Genomic DNA, 24,235 nt, shown 5'->3' on the forward strand with positions numbered 1-24,235 from the left:
TAATATTTATTTATAAATAATATCAAATATATATATATATATATATATATATATATATATATATATATATATATTTCAGATAATTCTTATTGGGTGGGTATGGGGATGAGGATCAAAATACCATCCCCGCTCCGTACCCGATTTTAGAATTCGAATACTGGGGATTCCCATCCCCGTTACCCGATTTCCCCAAAATTTCCCCTCGTTAGGACCCTATGGGTGCCCTACCCGATGGGGATTTTTGCCATCCCTAATCTCGGGGATGAGTAGAGAAAATAAAGAACTTGATTTCCTAATATGGAATTAATCTCACCGTGCGACATCCATTACATTGTCGTATTATAAAAGCCGAAACGCAACGCACCCTTCTTTCCGTTTTTGATAAACGGGACACCCGCATCGAGAAAGCGTCGAAATGCCAAACTGCCGTTAATATAACCCAACCCCCACTCTCCCCTCCCTCGCGTGCTCTCCACCCACCTTTAAACACGACCCACCCCTTCCAAAATCACACGCGCCACTCGAACGCGTAGCGACGACTGTCTCTGAAAGTGTTTTGGAGCAGTGTCCCTGTTTATCAAAACTAGTGGGCGTCCCGATCCTTTTCTGTAACCTTCAAAAAAATTTTCCCTCACTTTCTAATTTCCGGGATCAAATTTTTTAGGGTTTTTAATTTTTTTTTTTTAAAAACTTTTTAAAGGTAGGTGCTTTGTTTTGGAAATATGAAATTTACTGCTCTAAATGTGTTTCCTTTACTGTATTAATGATTGGGTTAATTCCTTAATCTCTGTTATTCTAAATTTGGGGTTGATTTTCCCCTTGAAATTTGATTGTGGGTTTGTTTCCACAGGTGTGTTTTTGTGTTGGAGGTGGAGTTTTGGGTCTCTGGTAGTGCAAGGTTTCACTGACCTAGTGGGATTTTCAATCAGGTATGGATTCACCTTTTGATGGATTTGATTCTAAGTTTTTTACTGGGTTAGTTTTATGTGTAAAGATTGTAACTTTTTGATGGAAATCATTGGGGGGATTATAGAGGGTGGTAGGTTGTGTTTATCAAGAGGTGTTTCAGTTCTACACTGAAATTGTTGTCTAACTTGTGTTGTAAACCAGTCTATGAGCACTGGCTAGAAAAGAAGGAAAAAACATAGTGGCAATATGAAAGTTTTAAGCAATTGTTTCTGTTTGTTTGAGTCTGAGAAATCGTGTTGACTTGCTTTATTCTAGCTCATTTGGATGTTTCAATCTTATTATGTTTTGATGTGTTGAGAATACCACAGTATATACTATGGTTGATACAAGAGTGCTGCTTATGGCATTGGAGGTAAATGTTGATGGGGAATTCACTAATGGATAAACTGTATTCTGGGATTGAAAACTTTTCATGAGATTCATTTGTTGCATAGGGTAATTAAGTAATCTCAACAAGCTCATGCGTTTTCCCTCATTTTTGGGCAAATCCGTGTCCTGTCTCCGTACAAGTTTGAGCTTAATATGGTTAGAGTTTAAAATTTTAAATTGCAAGACAATTGCTGATGTTTACCATAAAAGAAAAAACCAGTTTATGTAATCGTAAGGCTGTTATGCATGCTTGATTAGGCAAATACTGCATGTTGCTGCTGCTGCTGCTGTTTTGACATGCTATGCTCCATCCGCATAAGAATAACTGATAAGTACTTGAAGAAAAATATATACGTCTAATAGTTGAGTATATAAATAATGCATCCATTTAGTCAACCTTGTCAAGATGTTGTAGTTTCCATGTCAAATACTCCGTACCAGTGTCAAAACATGAGATGTCTGTGTCTACAATTGAAGGTTATAAGTTGAGAAAATTGTAACTGGAATAAGTCCTAGTTAATTCAGGAACGATGATTTAACCAGGAATATACACCCCCAGAAAAAGAAAAAAAGAAAAAAACTCAATAATAATTTAACAACCTTGATCCTGTCTTACATGGATTTCTATGAGCAATTGGTTTAGCCTGTCAAGAGCTAAAACGTTTCAGGGTTAGTTGTTTGGGTTCAATCTTCAATGTATGTTGCTACCAATATTTATTGCAAAGTTTTAACATTTGATGACTACCTAATTTAATTTTATACCTTTAATACGCTGAAAAGATCTATTGCAAAGGTATAAGCATAAATTGTTTTGTGATTCTGTGGTTCAACGATTTACTTTTCACTAACAAAGATGACTGTATAAAGTATTTATATTCTATTCTTCGTTGTCAAATATCACACTTTTCTTGTCTGTTTTGCCTATCAGATTCTTCTCCTTGCCATCAATAATGGAAACTGAAAGTCAAATTGAGCTTACTATACAGAACAATATGCTTCCTCCACAAGCTGGAACATTTCAAGATCGTGAAGATCTCATCCAATATGTTCGTGATTTTGGTGCTAGTCAAGGATATGTGGTGACCATCAAGAAGTCAAGGAAAGACAGGAGAGTGATTTTAGGTTGTGATAGGGGAGGTGTTTATCGTAATAGGCGTAAAATTGATGAAAGCAAACGCAAAAGGAAGGCAAATTCACGCCTTATAAACTGTCCCTTTGAAGCCATTGGGAAAAGGGAAGATGATTTGTGGGTACTCACAATAAAGAATGGGGAGCATAATCATGAAGCATTAAAGGACATGTCAGAGCATCCTTATAGTCGTCGCTTTACTGAGGAAGAGGTCAGGCAAATCAAGCAAATGACCGAAGCTGGTATAAAACCACGTCAAGTTCTTAAGGCTCTCAAGCAAATTAATCCTGAACTGCAGTCAACACCAAGGCATTTGTATAACCTCAAAGCAAAGATCCGTCAAGGAACTCTATCAGGTTCCACTTTTTCCGAGATTTTAAAATTTCAACTAATGGAGTGACTAGTTGCTAGAAAGCAGAATCTTTTTCATTACACAGTCTCTTTGTTGTTGTGGTTTATTAATTCAGACTGTTCATTGGGTTCTTCATGCATAGTTAGTAGTGGTGGTGGATGTGGACTTCTTTAGATATACTCATGATAGGGTGCATTTATATGCTGCTCATTGGAATCTCAAATGTCAAGCACAACGGCTATAGCTCAGTTATGTAGCACCTCGTTGACACGCGTGCCAATGTTTTAATGGCAAAGATCATTAGAAAGGAATCTAAACTTTTTAGTTCGAATGGTAAAGATCATGCAAGTTTTAATGACACTCTGTAAGCTAAAGATTAGGTCGCTTCAGTGGTTTCAGGTCTTACTGTCTTAGCTTAACATGTGTAAAAATTGCCGACCTTTAAGTGTTTGAGTGCCTACATCGGTTTTGATTTCTAGGCTTGAATGCAAGCATGGTAGTGCCAACAATTTGTATTGGTTTCAAATAAAAAATTTGGAAATGTAACTTTTGGCTTTCTGAAAACAATAGATAGAAACACATAAATTTTTTTTCTTCAATAATTACTCACTAAGAATTTAAATTCTGCATTCATTTCTTGCAGAGAAAAGTTTCAAGACATGGAGACCTGACAGGTCTGCTTTGGTGAATACAAGTTCTGCTCCCAGTGGGGGGTCATTGATGCAAAGTAACCAGCCGGTAAGTGTTAATCGTAAAGGGTGGTTGAAAATATGGCTGTCTGCTTTTTTGTACTTCATTTCTACTTCTGCTCTGTTTCCCTCTGCTTTTTATTAAATCAGTTGGTTATTACAGACTTATGATAGATTTGATTGTAGTTGAAGGTTCCTAATTTCATTGGAGGAAAATTCGTTGATTCACAAGGGTGTTCAATCATTGACGTAGTAAATCCTGTAAGTTCACGAAATTCAATTGGCTATCATCTCATTCTTTTTGATATAAATGTGCTGATTGGTGTACTGATTAATACTTGATTTCTAATCAGGCAACACAAGAGATTGTTTCTCATGTTCCTTTAACTACCTATGAAGAGTTCAAAGCTGCAGTTAGTTCAGCCAAGCAAGCTTTTCCTTCATGGAAAAACACACCTATTACTACACGTCAAAGAATCCTGTTTAAGCTTCAGGAGCTCATCCGCAGAGATATTGTTAGTAATTGGAATCTTATAAGTTCGCATGGTATTCTCTCTTGAGCCTATGAATCTCAATGATACAATTTTCTATTTTAGGATAAACTTGCCATGAATATCACCTTAGAGCAGGGTAAGACGTTGAAGGGTGCTGAGAGTGATGTGCTCCGTGGTATAGGTCAGTCTTTGCATTGCGTTGTTGTAGTTCCTGTTATTCTTTTATGATGGATGTTACCAAAAAGTGGGTTACATGTCTTTCTTTTCCTTCTTTAGAGGTGGTCGAACATGCTTGTGGGATGGCAACTCTACAGATGGGTGAGTTTGTTCCTAATGCATCTTATGGTATTGATACATACAGCATTAGGGAACCACTTGGTGTTTGTGCCGGGATATGCCCCTTCAACTTTCCCTCAATGATTCCATTATGGGTATGTCTGCAATATCTCTCGGTTTTTTTCATTGGTTGTTTGTTTTTTGTTATGTTACTTTGAATCTAGCACAGAAGCTGGCTGACATTTTTTGCCTTCTCTATAATCTCTGATGAGGTGCTTACTTTATCATGCATTTCATTTCTTCAAACTACATTACATGAAGTTTTAGTTTATGCTGACATAATTATCCTTGTTCCTCTTGGTAGAGATCTATTTAATTTTTTTTTTTTTGGGTTGGGGGGTGGGGGGGCGCCCATTTTAGTCTGTGTAGGTATGTACAGTAACTTTCATTGTTAATCATACAAGTTTGTTAGTTAACGTTCTCTTATTTGCATGGTTTGTGAAAAATATGGCATAAGTTTCCTCCCAAGTAATATTTCCATGATTTTGCAGATGTTCCCAGTTGCAGTTACATGTGGCAATACATTTGTTCTCAAGCCATGTGAAAAAAATCCAGGTGACTCAATCCCTCACATTACTTGTTCTCAATTTGATTTTTGATTCTTTTTGTCTGCTTTTTCAAACTAGTTAATTTGCAGTTTGAGCATATACAAGTTTTTCAAGACCGGGAATTTTTCTTTTTTTTCCTAATAGAATTGCATGTTCATTTTTATATGTGAAAAGGATATTGTGTTCTTGCCAATGGATCAACTGCCTCTGTCTGGCCAAGACATTTTAGTTTGAAACAAAGCTTATACTAACAAGTGATATCCACTCTCCTCTTGCTTTTCTTATTATTCACACGAATCAAAGTCGTATGTAGCGAGTCATGTATACAGAAGTTTCCAGATATCAAAATGTTTAGTTAAAGCCAAAAACGTATGCAGAGGCAATGCTTCTTCAGTTGGGTGATGTTTTGGTTTTGTAAATTGTAGTGGTTACATGGATTTCAAGATTTACATGCAAATTCCGTGCATGCATACTTTTGGACCCATGTATACTGTAGAGTCTTGATACAAAAACATCTACTAATTAGTATAAAATGGTTGAAAAGGTTAATGAGTTGGGTTTTTTGTATAAGATGAACATTTTCGACTTGTAATCATACTGTAAATTTGAAGCTTGTTTACATCAAGTTATAGTTTGCATATGTGCATACACATCACTGTTACTGCCTTTGTTTTAGGTGGAAAATCCATCATTAATGTTATGTGGAAAGCCCTACACTTAAACAATGGTGGTAAAGCTGGGTTTTGGGGACAGGTTTAGATCTTCCCTACAAAAAAAAAAAAAAAAAAGGAAATGAAAATTAGAAAAAAGAATCAAGAGATGAAGTGCTTCTTGTGTGTATGTCATTCAGATGTGTTTTACTAGTATTCATCGGTGATAGTGTAAGTTGTGTATGTTACAACTTGCATTATGTTGATTTATTTTCTTTGTATTTGTAAAAATGCATTATTTTCTTTTCTCCCCCAATATTGAAACTTGCAATGACTGATTTTATTTTTGAAGGAGTTTCGATGATACTTGCAGCACTTGCTAAGGAGGCTGGTTTGCCCGACGGTGTGTTAAATATAGTCCATGGTACTCACGTAAGTTTTGTTTACCAGGATCTCCTTATCCTCTGTCCTTGAGAACATTTTCCCAAGTTCTAGCTGTGGCAACCTTGCCCCAAAAAGAAAGAAGAAAAAAATATACAAGAACAAAATGACAGTGTCACCTCTAATGTTAATATCATGATAGAAAAAATGTTAGTTTCCCAGAACTGTACCAAATGACAGTTTCTCTTTACTATTTTATTTTTGTTAACATGTTATTAGAACAAGTGCGGGCCTTTCAGTTTATGTCATAAGTTTTATGGGTCAATAATACCGGTCAAGTGTATTAGCTGTTGGCCACTCCCATTACACTATAGCTTTTGCAGATCGGTTACGCTGTTATGTAAGTTGTGTATGTAGTGACAGCCTATATAGATTTGGGTGTGCTATGGTTGGTGTGGGGTATTGGTGGAGTCATCCCCACCTAACTAGTAACTAGCACTATATCATTGCCCTGCCTTTTACTTTCTAACCGTTTCCCCTTGTCAGAATCTTATAGTTTTGACACCAACTATTTATATATAATGAGAATTTGAAGGTATAGATCCGTTACATTTTCAATGAATTTATCAATGACGTTTTCTTCCCAAATCAATCTGAGCAGGACATTGTTAATTATATCTGTGATGATGATGATATAAAGGCTGTTTCACTTGTTGGCTCGAGTACAGTAAGTTAACTTTTGCTCCAATGCTTATGATTATTGAATATCCATAGTAACAATGATTTTAAGTTCAGATGCAGTACCTCAACATACTTACATCTAACATTATTGGGCTACTCTTATGTATTTAATCTCCTTTTCCTGTATATTTTCTTTTTCCCAAACTGTGAAGGCTGGAATGCACATACATGCAAAGGCAGTTGCTAGGGGAAAGCGTGTTCAGGTAAACAGTAACTCTTCGTCCCTCACCAACCTATCCAGATACTCAGCCACATTTCTTCAAGTTAAAAGTGTGGTTGAGAACCTGATATCCACATATATTTTCTTCTAACGGGTGATTCTCTCAATTCCTTAAGTCCAATATAGGAGGAAAAAATCATGCCATCATCATGCCTGATGCTAGCATGGATGCAACCTTGAATGCTCTGGTCACGGCTGGTTTTGGTGCTGCAGGACAGAGGTGTATGGCTCTTAATACAGCTGTTTTTGTTGGAAACTCAATAACATGGTAATGCGTTTCATTTATTCAATGCTTTAATATTTGTATAAACCACATCCAATAATAGCTGTTGGATACATATAGTTGTCTTCAGGGTTGAATGTTACTGGAGCATGTACTGCTCTACTGAGTTATGTCTTAATTTACATTAAATCCATCTAATGCTTTGTTTGATGCGCATATTTTATGTTTAGCAAGTAAAATGGTTCTTTTCATCTGTCATACGTGTCTCTGTAGATTAACTTCTCATGTTGTGCTACATGACTCGACACACATCCTTCTTGTAAACTTCTAAACATGCGACCCTTATCCATTTATCGTACTAAAATTAGTGTGATCTGCCGGTTTTCCACTTTGGCTATTGGGATTTCCATATTAGTAAACACTTCAATGAAAATCTACCAAGTCTGCTCATGGCTTAGGGTAAATTGGAAAGAGAGTAGCCCAGTCAAGACTATTCCAATTCTGGAATCTGGGTATTATAGATCAAGATTATTTTTTTATAGCATTTCTGATGGTTTTTAACATATGTAAGCAAGCGATTGTAACTATATATTATCATAAATTCAGCAATACTTTATTGAACCGGTAGAAGCTAGTTTTAATCAAGTTGGGTCATCTATTTGTATTTCTCAGGGAGCGTGAACTAGTGGAACGTGCCAAAGCCCTGAAAGTCAATGTGGGAACAGATCCCAGTGCAGACGTTGGTCCAGTTATTACCAAAGAGGTTAAATCTTCTGTATATTCTGCCTGTTAATCTGCTTGGTTAAAAGGGAACTACATTGTATAGTTGGGTTTTTTGTGTCATAAGCAGTTGGTGAATTGACTGAAGTACTGAACATACCATGTTACATTGGTTTCTCACTTCACAAATCTCAAACAGGTTGATGCTAGCTTTTGGTTATTGGGTTGTTCTACTTCTAAGAGATTGGTATTCTTTGTTGATGTAGGATATTCAGGGTATGAGGGAAAATATGAGAATTGTTGGTTTGGTGCTTTGCAGTACTAACTTCTATTTGGGTTGTGTGGTGAGAGGGGAATAAATGAATTTTGAAAGATAGGGCAGAGAGGTTGTAGTTTTTTGGGACAATTGAATATCTGACATCCTAGTGAACGCCTTTTTGTTTAAGCACTTGAGCAATGCATACGTTTTGAGTCAAACACCTTAATTGGGCTTGAGTTTATGAGGCTAGTTGTCTTATTTTGTGCTCTTAGTTAGTCATGCATAGGTGTTATAAATTTGTAATTGTCCATATGGTTTTGTAAGTATGCTATACATAAACTTTGTTTTACAAGTGAAAATAACCATGAATTTTTTTTTTCTTGGAAAGTCTGTTGTACTACTTATTAGATGATATGCATAATGTGGTCGTTATTTGTTTTTGACATGCAAGCTAAATTGCAGGTGAAGGATTGCATATGCAGATTAGTCCAGAGCAGTGTCGAAAGCGGTGCTAGACTCGTTCTTGATGGGAGAAATGTTATGGTATTTAATTGTTCTCATCCCAGTTTAACATAAATCAATTCTTGCTATAGACTAGTTTACACAAACTCAAGAAGCATGCTACGGTCTGCTTGCTGTCCGTAATTTTGGAACCAAATGTTGATTTCAGTATGTCACGAAAACTCTGGATTGTGTTTTTTTAAATTTTCTGTAGTTGTGGTTGCATTTTCTTGTTGCCTTTTATTAAAGCACTAATTACCTTAAAGAATAATGTAGGAACTATATTTTGGAAGCTGCAGGGAGATGGATAGAAATAAAATTGAAATTCATTTGTCTTTTATGAACACACCATGCATGGCCTCACTCTAACTTGACTGTTCTTTAAAATATGTATTTAATTATTCAAAAGAAGAAAACAAGGAAGGGGAGAAGTATATGACTTCCACCATATTAGCTTCACATGCAGACTTATGTTTACTCACTGCTGATTGTTGTTGTACTTTAAGGACTATCTGTGGCATTGCTATCTCTATTAGCAGTTTTGTGCTTTTTGACATCCTTGGGTATTCAAGCAGTGTCTTATCTTCACTGCTCCTTGTCTTTGTCGTTGTCCTTGCTCTTTTCTGTTAATATGAACTCTGTTTTGTCTTTATCTGTCACTTTTGCTGGCAAGAGTTATATTATCACCTCATGGTGCCAATTGAGGAACATGTAGTGTTCTTTTTATTTATTTATTTTTATATCAAATGCGACGAACTTATTTTTGTGAACTATTGTAACTAGGGAGCTTGCTTTGTAGATAACATTCCCTGAATTTTCTGAACTTTTCCATGCAGGTTCAAGGCTATGAGAATGGAAATTTTGTTGGTCCTACTATCTTATGTGATGTTACAACCAATATGGATTGTTTTAAGGTACCTTCTTTCATGTTAGTTCTTTTTTGCTTCCAGCATGAATGGATTTGGGTAGTTATGATTCTCAATTGAAGAAGAGTTGAATCAAAGACATTGGCATTTTCTTGACAGCACTGTATCTTATGTTGAGCAGGAAGAAATTTTTGGACCGGTTCTTCTGTGCATGCAGGTACTGTTTACTCTCTCTCTCTCTCTCTCTCTCTCACACACACACACACACACACAATTATGTTCTTTTGTATACTTGGGGAGAGTGTGTTCGTGGTGCAAGTTATAGATTGGTTACCAAATCTTGTATTGTTTGACCACCAACAGGCTGCCAGCCTAGAAGAAGCGATCACAATTATAAACAGAAACAGGTACCTGTTTTGACTCTTTTGGTCTGAGGTTGTCCCATAAATGTTTGTGTTTTGGTGTGTTTTAAACTCAGTTCAAGCCGTTGCACTTCATGTATGTTTTTCCGTCTGTCTGGTTTCAAACATTCTATTGAAGTCGGGATATAAGACTTTCTCATTATTTGTTTCCAGATGCAACTTATGAGAAACATAGCTCTATTTGGAAAAGTGATATAATTTTGTTTTTTCCTTTTTGGAATTCTCACGACTTATTGAAACATGCCTCTTTCTCTTAGTACCCTTTTACAGTATCAGGTGCATATACTCATCTCATCTTACTATTCCTTAGGTGTGGGAATGGAGCTTCCATATTCACAACATCTGGCATTGCTGCAAGGAAGTTTCAGAATGAAGTTGAGGCTGGGCTGGTAAGCCAACCCTTTTACTATCTTGTAGGTTCAAACCTTTCATTGCACAGTACCTGATGAGAGGACGTTTTCCTTTCCTTCGAGTTCTGGCCACCTCTCCATGGTCAATTGAGGCACTAATCATGAGACCCGTACCTGCTACAGTTTAATACTCCTTTGGGCCATGTACAAGTACAACATTAATAAACATTGATTTAGGGGGGATGGGAAGTTTGGAGATTTTCTGCTGATTGAGTATAAATAATTCGTCAGCTAATGTCATGGTATCTTCATGGGAATGGGAGAAAACTTGACAGTCAAACTCATATGGTAGCTCTCTCCAATTTTATGCTTGATATGCAAGTTGTTAACTGACATGAATTTGGCTTGTCTCAGGTTGGGATCAATGTTCCTGTCCCGGTTCCGTTGCCATTGTCCTCGTTTAACGGATCTAAGGCATCTTTTGGCAGCGATCTGAATATCTCTGGTATAGCCTCTCTCTCTCTCTCTCACACACACACACACACACAAACAGTTTGAGGGGCGAACAATGTCTATAACTGCAGTTACCTGGTTTCTAAATGCAGGTAAGGCAGGAGTGCAATTTTACACCCAGATCAAAGCGGTTGCACAACAGTGGAAGGATTTACCTAGCTTAGAATCATCATTAGCCTTGCGTCCATCATATGAGACAAATATGACAAGCAGAGGTGTCTCTTCTTCTTTGCCTTCAACATCTGAGAGAGATTCACCTAGCCATAGAATATCAGGAGCCACAAACTCAGAATCTGAGAGTGATTCACCAAGCGAGTTGCCAAGTCGTGGAGCTCCGTTGTCCCTCCCTTCCACATCTGAGGCAGCTCTTCCAACCCAAGGAGCCTCATCTATGTCTCCAACAGCATATAGGGATTTTTCTAGTCAGGGCCTGTCCCTTGTCCTGCCAGCAACATCCGAGAGAGATCTGTCCGGTGTGGATATGTCACTAGCCATGCCTCGAGCAACAGAAAGAGATATACCAAAACAAGGTTTGACATTGACAACTTCACAATCATCAGAGAGAATGTATATGCCTCAAACTTCTCATTGGATGGAAACCTCAAGACCAACATCTCAAAGGACTGAAAATATTTCACCAAGTTCTGAGAGGCATCTTGCCTCAACATCTCAGAGGAATGACAAGAATGGCAACACGTCACTGTCATCTCAAAGGACTGGTACTTCTATGGCATTGACTTCCGAGAGCGTCTATGCCCCTGCCTCTCATGACAATATGGCTCCAATATCACTCCGAAGTGTTGGTATGACCGGAACATCTCACAGGACGGATCCCACACTACGTCCAACCACTGAGAGGGCATACATGCTGGGAGTAACTCACCTGAATGACAATATGGGTCAAACATTTCAAAGGCCCGACACCATGTTTTCAACATCTGAGAGGATGTACATGCCCGCAAAATCTCATCAGCATGATCATATGGGTTCAACATCTCGGAGAACTGATATTCCTATGCATTCAACCTCAGAGCGGATGTTCATGTCCACAGCATCTCAAAGGAATGAGGAGTTGGCTGTTGCATCTCAACCTGCCTCCGAGAGATTATATTTGTCTCCATTAGTTCCGAGAAATGCTGGTACGCCTCAGAAGATGTTTCCCCAAAACTCTCTAATTTTGAGTGAGGAGTTTCCCTCCCAAGGAGCATCACTGACTTTACCCACATCTCAGAGGATATAGACAGAACCAAATGATATTTTGTTTTTCATCTTTTAGGAACTGGTAGAAGATAATCTCACAGTAATGCAAAGTTACTTTTGTTTATAGCTTTAGCTAAACAGTCTCTCTTTAATATTCTCATTTTTGCCTCCTTTCGAAAATGATGAGTAATTGCACCGGTGAGGAAAAACACGGTGAGTGCATTTCAGATCAGATTTTTCGTACATCGATTTACCAGGTTCAAGAGAGGTTTCAGGGGGAAGAAAATAATCCTCAAAAGGTCATAATCAGTGACGCACATAACGCATTTCTTGGAATGCTTCAGACACATTAAGCAGGATCCATAGTCAACCTAGGTCCAAACTTGCATCAATGATCATATTATCAATGTAATCTAGTGAGGAGAATTGGAAAATATTTTTTAAGCTCAGTTCAGTTAAAACACATAATGCAGTCTTGTAATCCGGAAACATTCCTATCTCTGCAAAAAATAACTCTAGGGAATGAAATGAGGATTATAGTAATCAAATGACACTACATTTTTTAATCAAACTGATTTTCACCCAACTGTAAACAACAGAAAGTCTTAAACCAGAAAACGGACTTTGTGGTTTGCTAGCCACTCTTATCGGGTCCTTCTAATCCGAGAGCATAAGAGCAAGTTTAATATGCCTTGACTTGACTGAATTGAACAAAGCAAGAAATCCACTATATTAGAGTTGATTTCACTCACACGCCAATCACTTTAATGTCATGCTTAGTTACGACTTACAAGCTCACAGCAAGCAAAACATATATTTTTTTTTTCCTAATGCAACTTTGAAGATACTAAAATTCTATCGGAGTTGATTCACTCACACGTGAATCACTTTAATGTCTTGTCTAGTTACAAACTCTCACCACAATTCCTTTACCTAATGTTTTCTTACCTATTAAATTTTAATTATTTATATTACATTTTGATAATAAAATGGGGCTTGCTTAGGCCCTTAGGCCATGTTCTCTTTTGTTCAAAAGTTTTACAGAAAATGCAATGCACAAGTATCATCTCAGTGCCCACAATCCACTCCAGAAAGCTCAAACTTAGGAGGAACTCACACTCACAATTATCAGTTGCTCATCCTCAGAGCAGCTTTGAAGACTATGATGATGTGCAGCTTCCTCTGCCTTCCCATGTCAAATTCATAACCAGCACTTCAAACCCATTCGTCAAACACTGCCACAAGCTTCGCCTGTCTTCTTCTTACCGCCACACTCATGGTTCAGTTCTCGTTGTGGGTGCTACACCCATCAGGTTTCATGTTTACCCTTCTCTTTTCCACTTCAATTTATCTGGGTGAGAGTCGTAATAACCAGTTACCTTGCCCAAGACTCATATGGGTATCTGTCATTTTTCTTATCCTGTTTAGTTTCTTAGACAATGGGAAAACCAAGATTGAAATTTGTTGGCTTTTTCTTTAATGGGTTTATGAGGAATGTAACAAATTGCTCTATTTTATTATGTTCTATGTTCCTTTGGTTTGTAAAAGTAATAGTTGGTGTTGATGGAAATACTATTGATTCATTGTTGTGTATGGAAGTTTCAATTTTTAATGCTCTGTGAATCTGTTTTTATATGTTTGTGTTTTCTGGTTCTGTGTTGCAGTCAAACTGTCAAAGTCCTCTATTTGGTTTTTGTTCTTTGTTGTCCTGCGATATATGTCGAGATAGATGAAAATGTGTTGATGAAGTTTCTTACTTTCAGGGAAATATGCGAGTTTCAGAAGTCATTGCAAGAGAAAACTGTTATGATGGATTGTTTGCTTGTACCGGATAATTGTGAGGTTCCTGAATGGATTGATGATTTATCTGTTCGTATTGTGCAAGTGAGCTTTCCCGTGATGAAAAAGCTTTCGGGGATGCAATCAACTGAATCTATTGAAGCAATGGCTCTAATGAGAATACCTACGAGTTTTTCAGATATCAATGCTGATGAAAAGGAGGCAAACTGTAGGGCTTGGTTCCCATCTCCACATCGAGTTCTGGTCCTTGATGGTGTTCAGGTAATTCTTACTGAGCTGAGATTATTCCTGTCCACTTTCAAAGCATTTTAGTAGTGCACATTTACTTTGAAAGATGGCACCGGGTTCCTTTGCACTGTATGATGTCTTGCATTGCCAAAAAGTTGGTGATATGGCTAATTTAGTGTTTTGTTTGGTAAAGCTTTCCTCGTGTCAAAGTAACACGCAGACAATGATGGGTTTCTGCTTTGAAACATAAAAGTTCCAGAATATTGAAAAGGATTTAAGAGTGATTTTTTTTTTCGCTTTACTTTGGTCTTGGATGGAAGTTCCCTATTGGTTTGGCATCTTCAGTAATTTCTTTTATGTTATTGTATAATGAAACCCAGCATCACGTTTGTTTTGTATTTGGCTTTGTTCTAAAATCCAAGCGTGTAAGTCATTCTGCTGGTAGCGGAAACATGAATTGTAATTCACACTCTTTCTGTGTAGAGAGTTATATTAATTGCTGAGATATAGTAAGTTTTAGCTCTCCCTAGCCCTCCTGCTAGATTTACTTATTTATTCTGAAAGTATAAGTTTGATGTTAAATTCTTAAAAGCTGCTTAATCTGATGGTTGTAATTTCAGACTTTTGGTTTCAGGAACTTTATGGACTTTCGTATAAATCTTTAATAAAAGGTCATTGACTGCAGGATCCGGGTAATCTTGGTACACTGCTCAGATCAGCTACAGCTTTTGGATGGGTAAGGAATAAGTTGCAAGCCTCAGATTCTCTCTATTCTTTCTCAATTGTTACTCCTTTATTTTGAAGTTATGATATCTTTTTCTTCTAACCTTTCTTATGTATGTGCTTATTTGCATGTTACTCCTAGTATATGAATCTTCAGTTCCATTATTAGCAAGCATTTACTATGTTTTGACCATCATTACTAGTCAAAATGACTGAGCTTGGCTTTGTTTTTTCCGAACCTCGTCCTGAACAAATACATTTCTGAGCCCCTTGCTCTCTGATGTTCCCAGTCTTTAGCGTAGAAAGAATTCATTCAATTAAATTTGGCTCCGGATGCATTTTGCGTTGGGAAGGATTGTGATAGATTGATTGGCTAACGTAGATTTCTGAGTCAAATATTCTTAGCTTGTGTAACTAATTCATTATATTATGATGCCTTATGGACATTACTGCACCTTCTTCTGTACTTTAAGAATTCCATCCTAACTTGTGTCCTCAAAGAGGTATTCTACTTTTAACAGAATGGTGCTTTTCTTCTTCCCGGGTGTTGTGATCCATTCAATGAAAAAGCACTCCGAGCTAGCCGAGGAGCATCATTCCAGCTCCCTATTATTTCTGGAACTTGGAATCATCTTGAATCCCTCATAAGTGAATTCCAAATAAAGATGCTAGCTGGCCATCCAGAGACTGATAAAAATTCGACGCCATTTCACCTTTCTCAAAAACTTGCAGATTCTCTTGCAACAGTGCCACTCAGCTTGGTTTTGGGTAGCGAAGGAAGTGGTCTGTCTGAGCAATCTCGACGGCAATGTGAGCTTGTAACCATTCCAATGGCAGGAGATTTTGAGTCGCTTAATGTTTCAGTTGCTGGTGGGATTTTCTTGTATATGTTGCAACCTAAAAACCATATATCATTATGATTCTTTAGAGATCTGTGCAACTCCTTTTGAAAACAGAAAATGTGATTCTTCTTTCTTCTGTTTTCCTAGTAGACTCTGAGTTATAGCCGGATTACTTTCTAACCAAAATTGTCCTAATCTAAATGCGTTTGCTCAATAAAAATTAAGAATCTGACTCAGTTTTTTGTTTTTGTTTTTGACACCCTCTCACAAATTGATCGCAGTATCTCTAAATCTATTTTAGGCCCAAGGACTAATTTGCTGGGAGCTCAAACGGCATACAAAACATTGTAGCTCCTCCTCTGGCCACGTTTATAATTTAGTAGTTACACTAAAACAACCCAAACATTCGAATTTAGGATGTGGGGTTCCACATCTTAAATGTTCTCGTAGAGGAACTCAGTCCATCCACTGAACTATTTGCCATGATTAGAATCTGACCACGTTTAAATGCACAAAATATCCCACACTTAGTTCCCGTATTTTCATCGGCGCGTCAAAACATACACCCCGAACTATAGTTTTTTTTTTTGAATCAAGGAAGTCAGCCATTTATTGAAAGAATAAGAGTTTACACTGGACAAAGTTCAGCTGCAATTGCAGCTTGTAAGAAATCTGGAATTGAAAAGTAAAAGGCATTCTGCCTAAGAGAGTGGCCATGTGTAGCCAACAAATGCGCGACCCCATTGCCCCGCCGACCAACATGTATCACCTGTACCACCCTCTGAGCTTCCAAAAGAGCCACCACATCCTCATATATTCTGCCTAGTAACGACAAGTTGGCAGAGTCACTCATGGAAAGTTGACGCTGAACCTCCAATGCATCAGTTTCCAACATAGCCGGACCAAAGCCATGCTCCCCTGCGAACTCTAACGCTGCTTTGCATGCTAAAATTTCCGCATGTTCCGGCGACAGCAACCCACTCAATGGCCCAGCCCCACCGCCTAACATCATCCCAACCTCGTTTCTAATCACAAAACCCACACCACCTTTCCTAGTGACATGATGAAATGCACCATCCACATTGATCTTAATCAACCCCACTGGAGGCGCCCTCCACACTGCTCTACCTGCAAGTTTAGGGTGCGACAGCTGCATGGTATGGAACCTAAATTCCTGCAACCGAGAGACAATCCCCAAGCTAACATCCCGGGCTTCACATTTCTTTTGATTCCAAACGCGATCATTTCTTTCCTTCCAAACTCCCCATATAGAGAACAACAACTCACCAAAGTGAGCTAATGACAAATCTGTAGCACACTGATTCAGCCAGCTAATAACATCCCCATGCATATTACTAGGACTGTAACATACCTGAAAAATCAGGGCATTCTTCTGCAGCACCAACCTTGTATAGGGACAGTCCCTGCATATATGAATAGTAGTTTCATACTGAGCCTCACATAACATGCATGCCGGCGAATCCACCACCACTCGCTTCGAAGCCAAACTGCCTAAAGACGGCAGTATATCCAGACACGCTCGCCAGACATGAATCTTAGCTTTGTTAGGAATGACCACTTTCCAAAGCTTTTTCCAGAAACTCGGGCCAACAGGGAGATGCATTGGATGGTAACTGGAGGACTTCAGGAAAGCATATCGATAGGCTGTCTTCACTGAAAAATTTCCATCTTTCGAGAGCTTCCAACAAAGCCGGTCATGCACTACTCTTCTACTCAACGGAATTTCCGCAATCCCAACTGCTTCTTCTGCCGTGAATACCTCCTCTAACAAGGGTATGTTCCACCTACCAGGTTCGCACATCAACTCATCCACCGTTCGACGACCCCCCGACCCCCCGAACTATAGTTGTACCATCCACCCACTTTTTTACTTGGATGATGAGTTTTAAACAAGTAAAAAGTTTTTTAATTTTTTTTTTTTTATCAAATCAACAACTCAAATACAGCAACTAGCCTATTGCCTATTGTCTATTGTATTGTGAGTCGAACTCACGACCTTCCACTTACAAAGGAAAGACCTATGCCACTAAATAAAATGATATTGGGCTAAAAAAGTTTATTTTTCTAGTTCCAAAACAAAAGTAACCAACAAAAAAAAAAAATTCAAAAAGCATTTTTTGCTGAAATATGCGAACGAAAAAAAAGAAAAAAGAAAAAAAAAAAAACACGAACTTTATTTGGTGCTGGACAGTTAAAAAGCTTTTGATTTTGACAAAATCCCAAACTCCCAAAATCGAAGCTGAGGAAGTCGGAGAGCTTCTCACAGTCCACAAAACAAAAGCAAATGAGTGTAGGCAAGCCGTCGTCGGCACCGCCGTCATCGCCGATGTTCTCCTTGCGAGGATCTCTCATCACTCTCGCCGTCTTCACCTTACTTTCCCTCGCCTACTTCTCCCTCAACTTCTCCGTCTCCTCCCCTCCCCCTCCCTCCGTCACCGCCACCGTCGACCGCCCCGTCGTCAGGCAGGAGAAGACTTCCGACTCCAATCCGTCACCCGAGGAGGAGGAGGAGGAGTTTTCGGACATTTACCACTCGCCGGAGGTGTTCTGGTTGAACTACGCCGAAATGGAGCGGAAATTCAAGGTGTATATTTACCCCGACGGCGATCCGAACACGTTTTACCAGACGCCGAGGAAGCTCACCGGAAAGTATTCTAGTGAGGGATATTTCTTTCAGAATATTAGAGAGGGAAGGTTTCGGACCGAGGATCCGGATCAGGCTCAGCTCTTCTTCATCCCTATCTCCTGCCACAAGATGCGAGGCAAGGTATGGTGGTTTATCTGATTGTAGAGTTTGTTGATTTGATTGTGTTTCGATTTCGGAGAGGAGTGTGATTTGTTCATTGCTGTGTGATTTGTTAAGTGCATTAGTTATGAATTCTACTAAGGACTTGTTATGAAATGCAAATGTGGAATTGTATAAGTAGCTAGACCGATTGCAATGTCTCTTCTGGTTCTACTCTTTTGGAACTCGTTGCTGATTTCGGTTAGTTTCGTTCGGATTTGTTAGTTTAAGTAGCGTCTATGTACTAATGCATTGAAGTATTTGCTGGTTTATTGATGAGTTTTGTTTGTTTTGCAAATGCCAACTTATTTGAAGAACTTGCGGTTTTCTTAGTATGAGTTACTAAGTTTGCTTGACCCGCGAATGGGAATGGCAATGCCTAGTGTCAGATAATGCTATGTGATTGGATCTGATTGGCAGATATTGTTGGTTTACGATGATTGTGCAGGGTACTTCATATGAGAATATGACCATAATTGTTCAGAACTATGTGGAGAGCTTGATAGCCAAGTATCCGTACTGGAACAGGACTTTGGGTGCAGATCACTTCTTTGTGACTTGTCACGATGTTGGTGTGAGGGCAACTGAAGGACTTCCGCTTCTTGTAAAGAATTCTATTCGAGTTGTCTGCTCCCCTAGCTATGATGTTGGCTTCATTCCACATAAAGACGTCGCTCTCCCTCAAGTACTGCAGCCATTTGCTCTTCCAGCTGGAGGAAACGATGTGGAGAACAGGTAATATTGAAGGCTATGAGCATAAGTGAAATAAATATATCACACACACACACACACACACACACACTGTTATACATTCATGTTTGTGTGTGTGATATATGTATTTCACTTATTGTCGATTACATGCAATATGTTTCCATACGCCATGCTTATTACATGTGATTGTTATGTAACGAATTATAAGTTAAGACATAGGCTCCTGTGGAAGGTAATCATGTGTTAACTGCTATTGAATCAAGCCAAATAGTTTAAGTTCATTGCTGTAAATTGAGAGGAGCTGTGTTTTGCAGGACAACACTTGGTTTTTGGGCTGGTCATCGGAATTCAAAGATTAGAGTTATACTGGCACGAGTATGGGAGAATGATACAGAACTTTACATCTTGAACAACAGAATAAATAGAGCTGAAGGGAACTTGTTATATCAAAAGAAGTTTTATACTACCAAGTTCTGCATATGCCCAGGTGGTTCTCAGGTCAACAGTGCTCGCCCAATGGACTCAATCCATTATGGCTGTATTCCTGGTAAGAATTCAAATCTTGATGCAAACTTAATCAGAGTAATGCAATGGTCTAACTTTCCATCCTTGCTTGATTGGTAAATGTCAGTTGTCAAACCATAACTATATTGTTTTGAATTTTAAAAGAAGGAAGAGAATTGTGGAAGATACTTCTCTCTCCATGCTATGGAAATCAGAAATATTATCTTGACCTAAGGAATCTTTTCCAACTATGAGAATATGACCATTTTCTTTCCAACTGTTTCTTCAGTTAGAATTTTGTTCAGGTATATAGATAAGAGTCATTATATGTTTCGGCAATGTCTCCCAAGTCCCAACTATTGTTTGCTTTTTTCTTTTTTAATTTTTTGAACAGATAAATCAGCCTTTCATTACAACTTTCCCCTTTGATAGGATATAGGATATTGTCTAGTGGTCTTCATTTCTACTTAATCGGTATATGCATCAAATCTATGAACGCTTTAGTGCCACTCTAGTCATCACTGTTGTTTTGCTTATGTGGTGTTTGCCTCAAGTCTGCTTTCTGTAATTCCATTCTAATGATCAATATTGTTCGCAAGAAAACGGTTTTGAGGTGCAGTTGCACCTTTTCTGTTAGGACTTTACACATTGATAGAAACTTGAGGGGAGTCTCAGTGCAATTTCCTATCTGATTTTGTTCTTTTTAGCATAAGGTTTGATGTGTACTAAAGTTCGTTGTGTTGTTTGCATCTCTTTGGTTTGATATCCTGCAGTAATATTATCAAATTACTATGACCTGCCGTTCAATGACATTCTTGACTGGCGAAAATTTTCTGTCATACTTACGGAGAAGGATGTGTATCAGCTTAAACAAATACTCAAGGCCATACCCTATTCAGAGTTTCTGACACTTCACAAAAACTTGGTGAAGGTATATTACTATCTTTTGCAATTGAAAATTTTACATTGTACATCTTCAATTTTTTATAAGCACTATATGTTGTGTATGTTGGTGTGTTTTTATAAGCATGTGCTTTTCAGCATTACTGTACAATTATGCCTAAAATAGAAAATGTGGGAGCAAATTGTAATCAAGAATTTGGTCATATGGTTTTGTGTTTAACAGGTCCAGAAGCACTTCCAGTGGAATTCACCGCCCATCAAATACGATGCATTCCACATGGTGATGTATGATCTTTGGTTGCGCCACCATGTTATTAAATACTGATGGTGCCGGTTATTTTTTGTACACTTTCTGGCATGCAAATCTAAGGCTTGTAAATCATCAGATACAATAGTCTCATCCTTCATGACCTTTAAGGGTGGAAAGTAAGAGGTACAGGTAACCAAAAGATTTTATTATTCGTTCGTTCTTTGTATTGGGAAAATTCCCTCTCTTGTAGCCTGTTATCATTCTGTAGTTTCTTGTTGTAATAGAGAGACAAGAGAATTATTCTTTGCTATTGGATTAGGTATTACCACAGTCTGCCTCTAGAATTGCAGTTTGGATACAATCTGGGTCGGACAAATTGCAGTTTTCGGATGAGTTGACCATACTCAAGAATGACTTGTACTGACAGATAAATATCTTGACAATATTTATCATGAATTTACGATTACTGTATAAGAAACTTTTTGTTATTCCAAGTGAAAGATGGTCTGGAATCCAATCCAAAGCATACGTTAGTGGGATTTAACTATTTATTCCTACCATCTATTCATTACATGTTCCTACCATCTATTCATTACATGCTAAAGGGAGAAATCGAACCATATGGAAGGTGAAAAGATCATGATACAACATCCCATTGCAATTTGTGATACAGCATCCCATTGCAATTTGCAACTGAGCTACATTTAGAGCCAAACCCTTAATAGCTTTCTGGGCAAATTTCTCCGCCCATAGTAGGGAATCACAGATGAATCCCTCTCTTACCTTGTTGTGGCTTCCGGGAGTGGGAGGAAGATAAATCCATTTCTTTTGGTGAAAATGGATTGCAGATAAAGTCAGCACTGAGGCCATCTCGAGTCATTGTTTAGACCTTTGAAATTTAAAAGTAAAAGCTGGTCTACGTGCATGGATGATTGAAATGTTCAAATTTCAACTTGAAATTTCAGAGCTGAACAATCACGGCCTAAAAAAAGTATGCGCTTCACGCGCTAGGTTTGGCCAAAAGTTTGTCGCCGTCTTCTCTGGCTCTCGTCCGGCTGCACTGCGGCGTTGGCGCAGGCCTCTGGCCTCGCCGGCGTGCGGCATGTGCGGTCGGCCGGGATGTGGGGTCTGGGATTTGGTTTGATGATCGGAGTTTGGGGCGGCGAGGGTCCAAGTTATTTGGATTTCGGTTTATGACGGTGACTGCATTGGGGGGAGGGGGTGCGAGGCAGAAGGCAGTGTCCGGCTGTGTGGCGTCGGTTGGGCTCTCGGATCTTGCAGCAGGGATGGGGGAGGACGACGGTCGGTTCGGGAAGGAAGACAGCGGGTGTCCGATTTCTGGTGCTTCTCGTCATCAGGGATCTGGGCACTCGAGTTTTGGGGGTGTGGTGGTGGAGGATGTCAGTTGCTGGTTCTCTGTCGGCGGCGTTTGTTCGACGGCGGTCGGGGTTCGAGAGCAGCTGCGGAGCGACGGTCTGGGAGCTAGGAAGGCAGCGGTGGTGCTTCCTGTGCAGCAACGTGTTTGGGCTGGATCCACTATCTGGGCCCTCGTTGACCTACTTCGGTTGTGGGCCTGCCTTAGGCCGAGTGGTTTTTTTTTGGGCAGAAACAGTCGTGGGCTGGGAGTAAGAGTTGCAGCCCCTCTGGGCTTGTTCCGTGGTGGGCCTGGTCTGGGCCTGGGGTTCCACTCTGGGTCCAAGATGGGATGTTTTTTATTTTTATTTTTTAGGTTGTTTTGTTAGTTGGGTTTGGTTGGTTGATAGGTGGAGATCGTGGTGGACGGGGCGCCGCTGGTGGTGGTGCGATGGAGGATCGGGTTTGCCAGGGTGGCGGGTTTGGCTGTCACTATTGTTTTAGGGTTTGGTTTTATTTTTGTTGGTAATATGACACTACTAACGGTGTGGCAGAGACAATCTTCTCTGTCGCGGTCTCGGGGATCGTTCCTGTTCTGGAGTTGGGTCAGCAGCGGTGACAAACAGTCTGGCTAGACCATCACCCTTGGCCTTCTAGTGGGTCCTTCCTATATGGGATCGGGTCGGAGGCGATGGCGTTTTGGAGCAGTGGAGGATGGATGGTGTCGACAATAGGGTGGTGATGGTGTTGGATTTCTTTAGTCCCAGGTTTGAACGTCCGGCAATCCTTTTGGTCGAGTTTAGGTCACAACGAGTGTTGGCTTGGTCGATCAAAAGCTGGTCAGGAGGACTCTGGTTGGTGAGTTAGTGTCGACACAAGTGAGTTGTCTAGCTTTAGAGTTCTTACTGGCTGGACGAGAGCTGCGATGTCAAGGATTTACTGCTCCTGCGCTTTTTGTCTTTGTCATACAGTTGTAGTGCCAGTTTAGAGTCAGTATTTAGAGTTCCCAGTGGGAAGTCTAGTGGCCATTTCTGCGTAAGAGATGTCGCCCAAAACTCGTTGTAAGCAGTTCATTATTAATGAAGTTCTTATTTGATAAAAAAAAAAAAAAAACTTGAAATTTCAGTTCCTACACTTTTCTTTTTAATTTATTTTTATTTTTTATAATTATGTTTGTAACCGCTATTTTAAAAAAAATCAGCAATTTTTTCCTATAAATTCTCACCTTCACCTCTTCATAATTTCTCTCTTTCTTTACCTTCTCCTGCTTCTTTTCTTCCTTTTTTTTTTCTTTTTAGAAATAGAAGTTGAAATTCATTGGATCAACAGCCAAAAGGCTATAGTCTACAAAACTTACATAAGAAAGTCAAAGCAACAGACTACCCTATCTAAGCTGAAGCAAACCATTAAAATCTCTGGGACACTCACTATTTAGCAAGCCTATACAAGAATGATCAAAACATTGCCTTCTAAGGAAAAGAAATCATTCAACTAGCCCTCACTTGCCAGACACGCAATTGTGGTACAAACAAAGACTAGAAATGTCATAGAAGACATATAGAAGTTTAATAAGACTTACACGGGCTTAACGAAGTCTAGAAAGAAAACTAATAAATAACCAGCTCCTTCCCTTTCGAGTTAGAGCTTGAAGCAGTATCAGCCTTGTCGAGCTTTGGCCATAACTGTTTCTTGGCTGCCCTTTTCTTCTTAGTACCATTATCAACCTTTGATGCCTTCTTTTTTTTCCCCCATACGGCAACTTGTTCTTGCTACCAGCAGGCCTGCCTTGCTTTTTTTTTTTTTCAACTGACCACTATTATCCTCATTTTGCACCACTGGCACCAACTCCAAGTTCTCCAGTTCCAAATTCATATTTCTTTTCCCCACTGCGAGGCTTGGCTTCAATTTCTTAGGTGAAATAGAGACACCCTCCTCCTACCCACCTCGCCGCTTACCTATTAGCCTCTCAGAGATCATCACCATCTCTGGTCGTTCCCGAATAGTTGCCTGACGACATGATCGCTGCAACAAAGCTTCCGGATTATGAAGCAAGCACTTTGGCAATCAGTTTAGAACAAAGTTTCGAAAGACTAGATGCTGACCAATAGCCAAAACCCTAGCCCTAGTACATGTGTGGATCTTGCTGCTCGTTGCCATACCAAGCTGAGGCACCTGCCAGTTGC

General features: G+C 39.2%; 3 protein-coding genes across 7 annotated transcripts; all 3 read left to right on the forward strand.

Annotated features, from left to right (window-relative positions):
• Window positions 1-528: 528 nt before the first annotated feature.
• Window positions 529-12,102, forward strand: LOC133723013 (methylmalonate-semialdehyde dehydrogenase [acylating], mitochondrial-like). 5 transcript variants are annotated; one of them, XM_062149867.1, is made up of 21 exons: window positions 529-586; window positions 851-929; window positions 2,267-2,823; window positions 3,463-3,557; window positions 3,695-3,769; window positions 3,862-4,023; window positions 4,105-4,183; window positions 4,279-4,433; window positions 4,830-4,893; window positions 5,889-5,968; window positions 6,579-6,644; window positions 6,811-6,861; window positions 6,995-7,146; window positions 7,774-7,864; window positions 8,543-8,623; window positions 9,418-9,495; window positions 9,629-9,664; window positions 9,811-9,854; window positions 10,180-10,258; window positions 10,634-10,724; window positions 10,825-12,102. In XM_062149867.1, the coding sequence occupies exons 3-21, from the start codon at window positions 2,289-2,291 to the stop codon at window positions 11,970-11,972; spliced, it is 3,162 nt and encodes a 1,053-aa protein (XP_062005851.1). In that variant the 5' UTR covers window positions 529-586; window positions 851-929; window positions 2,267-2,288; the 3' UTR covers window positions 11,973-12,102. The 5 variants fall into 5 exon arrangements, with proteins under 5 accessions (XP_062005851.1, XP_062005845.1, XP_062005858.1 ...); XM_062149861.1 differs by having other exon boundaries at window positions 576-700; XM_062149874.1 differs by lacking the exon at window positions 529-586 and adding an exon at window positions 590-608.
• Window positions 12,103-12,931: 829 nt separating this feature from the next.
• Window positions 12,932-15,662, forward strand: LOC133727520 (uncharacterized). Its single transcript, XM_062155113.1, has 4 exons — window positions 12,932-13,245; window positions 13,696-13,993; window positions 14,646-14,696; window positions 15,205-15,662. Exons 1-4 carry the CDS (start codon window positions 12,980-12,982, stop codon window positions 15,601-15,603), a joined length of 1,014 nt encoding a protein of 337 aa, XP_062011097.1. The 5' UTR covers window positions 12,932-12,979; the 3' UTR covers window positions 15,604-15,662.
• Window positions 15,663-17,781: 2,119 nt separating this feature from the next.
• On the forward strand, window positions 17,782-21,043 carry LOC133727521 (probable glycosyltransferase At5g03795). Its single transcript, XM_062155114.1, has 5 exons — window positions 17,782-18,313; window positions 18,780-19,066; window positions 19,357-19,589; window positions 20,320-20,477; window positions 20,673-21,043. The coding sequence occupies exons 1-5, from the start codon at window positions 17,831-17,833 to the stop codon at window positions 20,772-20,774; spliced, it is 1,263 nt and encodes a 420-aa protein (XP_062011098.1). The 5' UTR covers window positions 17,782-17,830; the 3' UTR covers window positions 20,775-21,043.
• Window positions 21,044-24,235: the final 3,192 nt, after the last annotated feature.

The sequence above is a fragment of the Rosa rugosa genome, chromosome 1, assembly GCF_958449725.1.
Source record: "Rosa rugosa chromosome 1, drRosRugo1.1, whole genome shotgun sequence".
Classification (NCBI taxonomy): Eukaryota; Viridiplantae; Streptophyta; class Magnoliopsida; order Rosales; family Rosaceae; genus Rosa; species Rosa rugosa.

Coding starts and splice junctions, on each gene's coding strand:
- LOC133723013 (XM_062149852.1), top strand. CDS start 742: ATGTGTTTCCTTTACTGTATTAATGATTGGGTTAATTCCTTAATCTCT. Junction 2,824..3,462: donor CCGTCAAGGAACTCTATCAG/GTTCCACTTTTT, acceptor CATTTCTTGCAG/AGAAAAGTTTCAAGACATGG. Junction 3,558..3,694: donor TGATGCAAAGTAACCAGCCG/GTAAGTGTTAAT, acceptor ATTTGATTGTAG/TTGAAGGTTCCTAATTTCAT.
- LOC133727520 (XM_062155113.1), top strand. CDS start 12,980: ATGCAATGCACAAGTATCATCTCAGTGCCCACAATCCACTCCAGAAAG. Junction 13,246..13,695: donor GTGGGTGCTACACCCATCAG/GTTTCATGTTTA, acceptor TCTTACTTTCAG/GGAAATATGCGAGTTTCAGA. Junction 13,994..14,645: donor TGGTCCTTGATGGTGTTCAG/GTAATTCTTACT, acceptor CATTGACTGCAG/GATCCGGGTAATCTTGGTAC.
- LOC133727521 (XM_062155114.1), top strand. CDS start 17,831: ATGAGTGTAGGCAAGCCGTCGTCGGCACCGCCGTCATCGCCGATGTTC. Junction 18,314..18,779: donor GCCACAAGATGCGAGGCAAG/GTATGGTGGTTT, acceptor ATGATTGTGCAG/GGTACTTCATATGAGAATAT. Junction 19,067..19,356: donor GGAAACGATGTGGAGAACAG/GTAATATTGAAG, acceptor TGTGTTTTGCAG/GACAACACTTGGTTTTTGGG.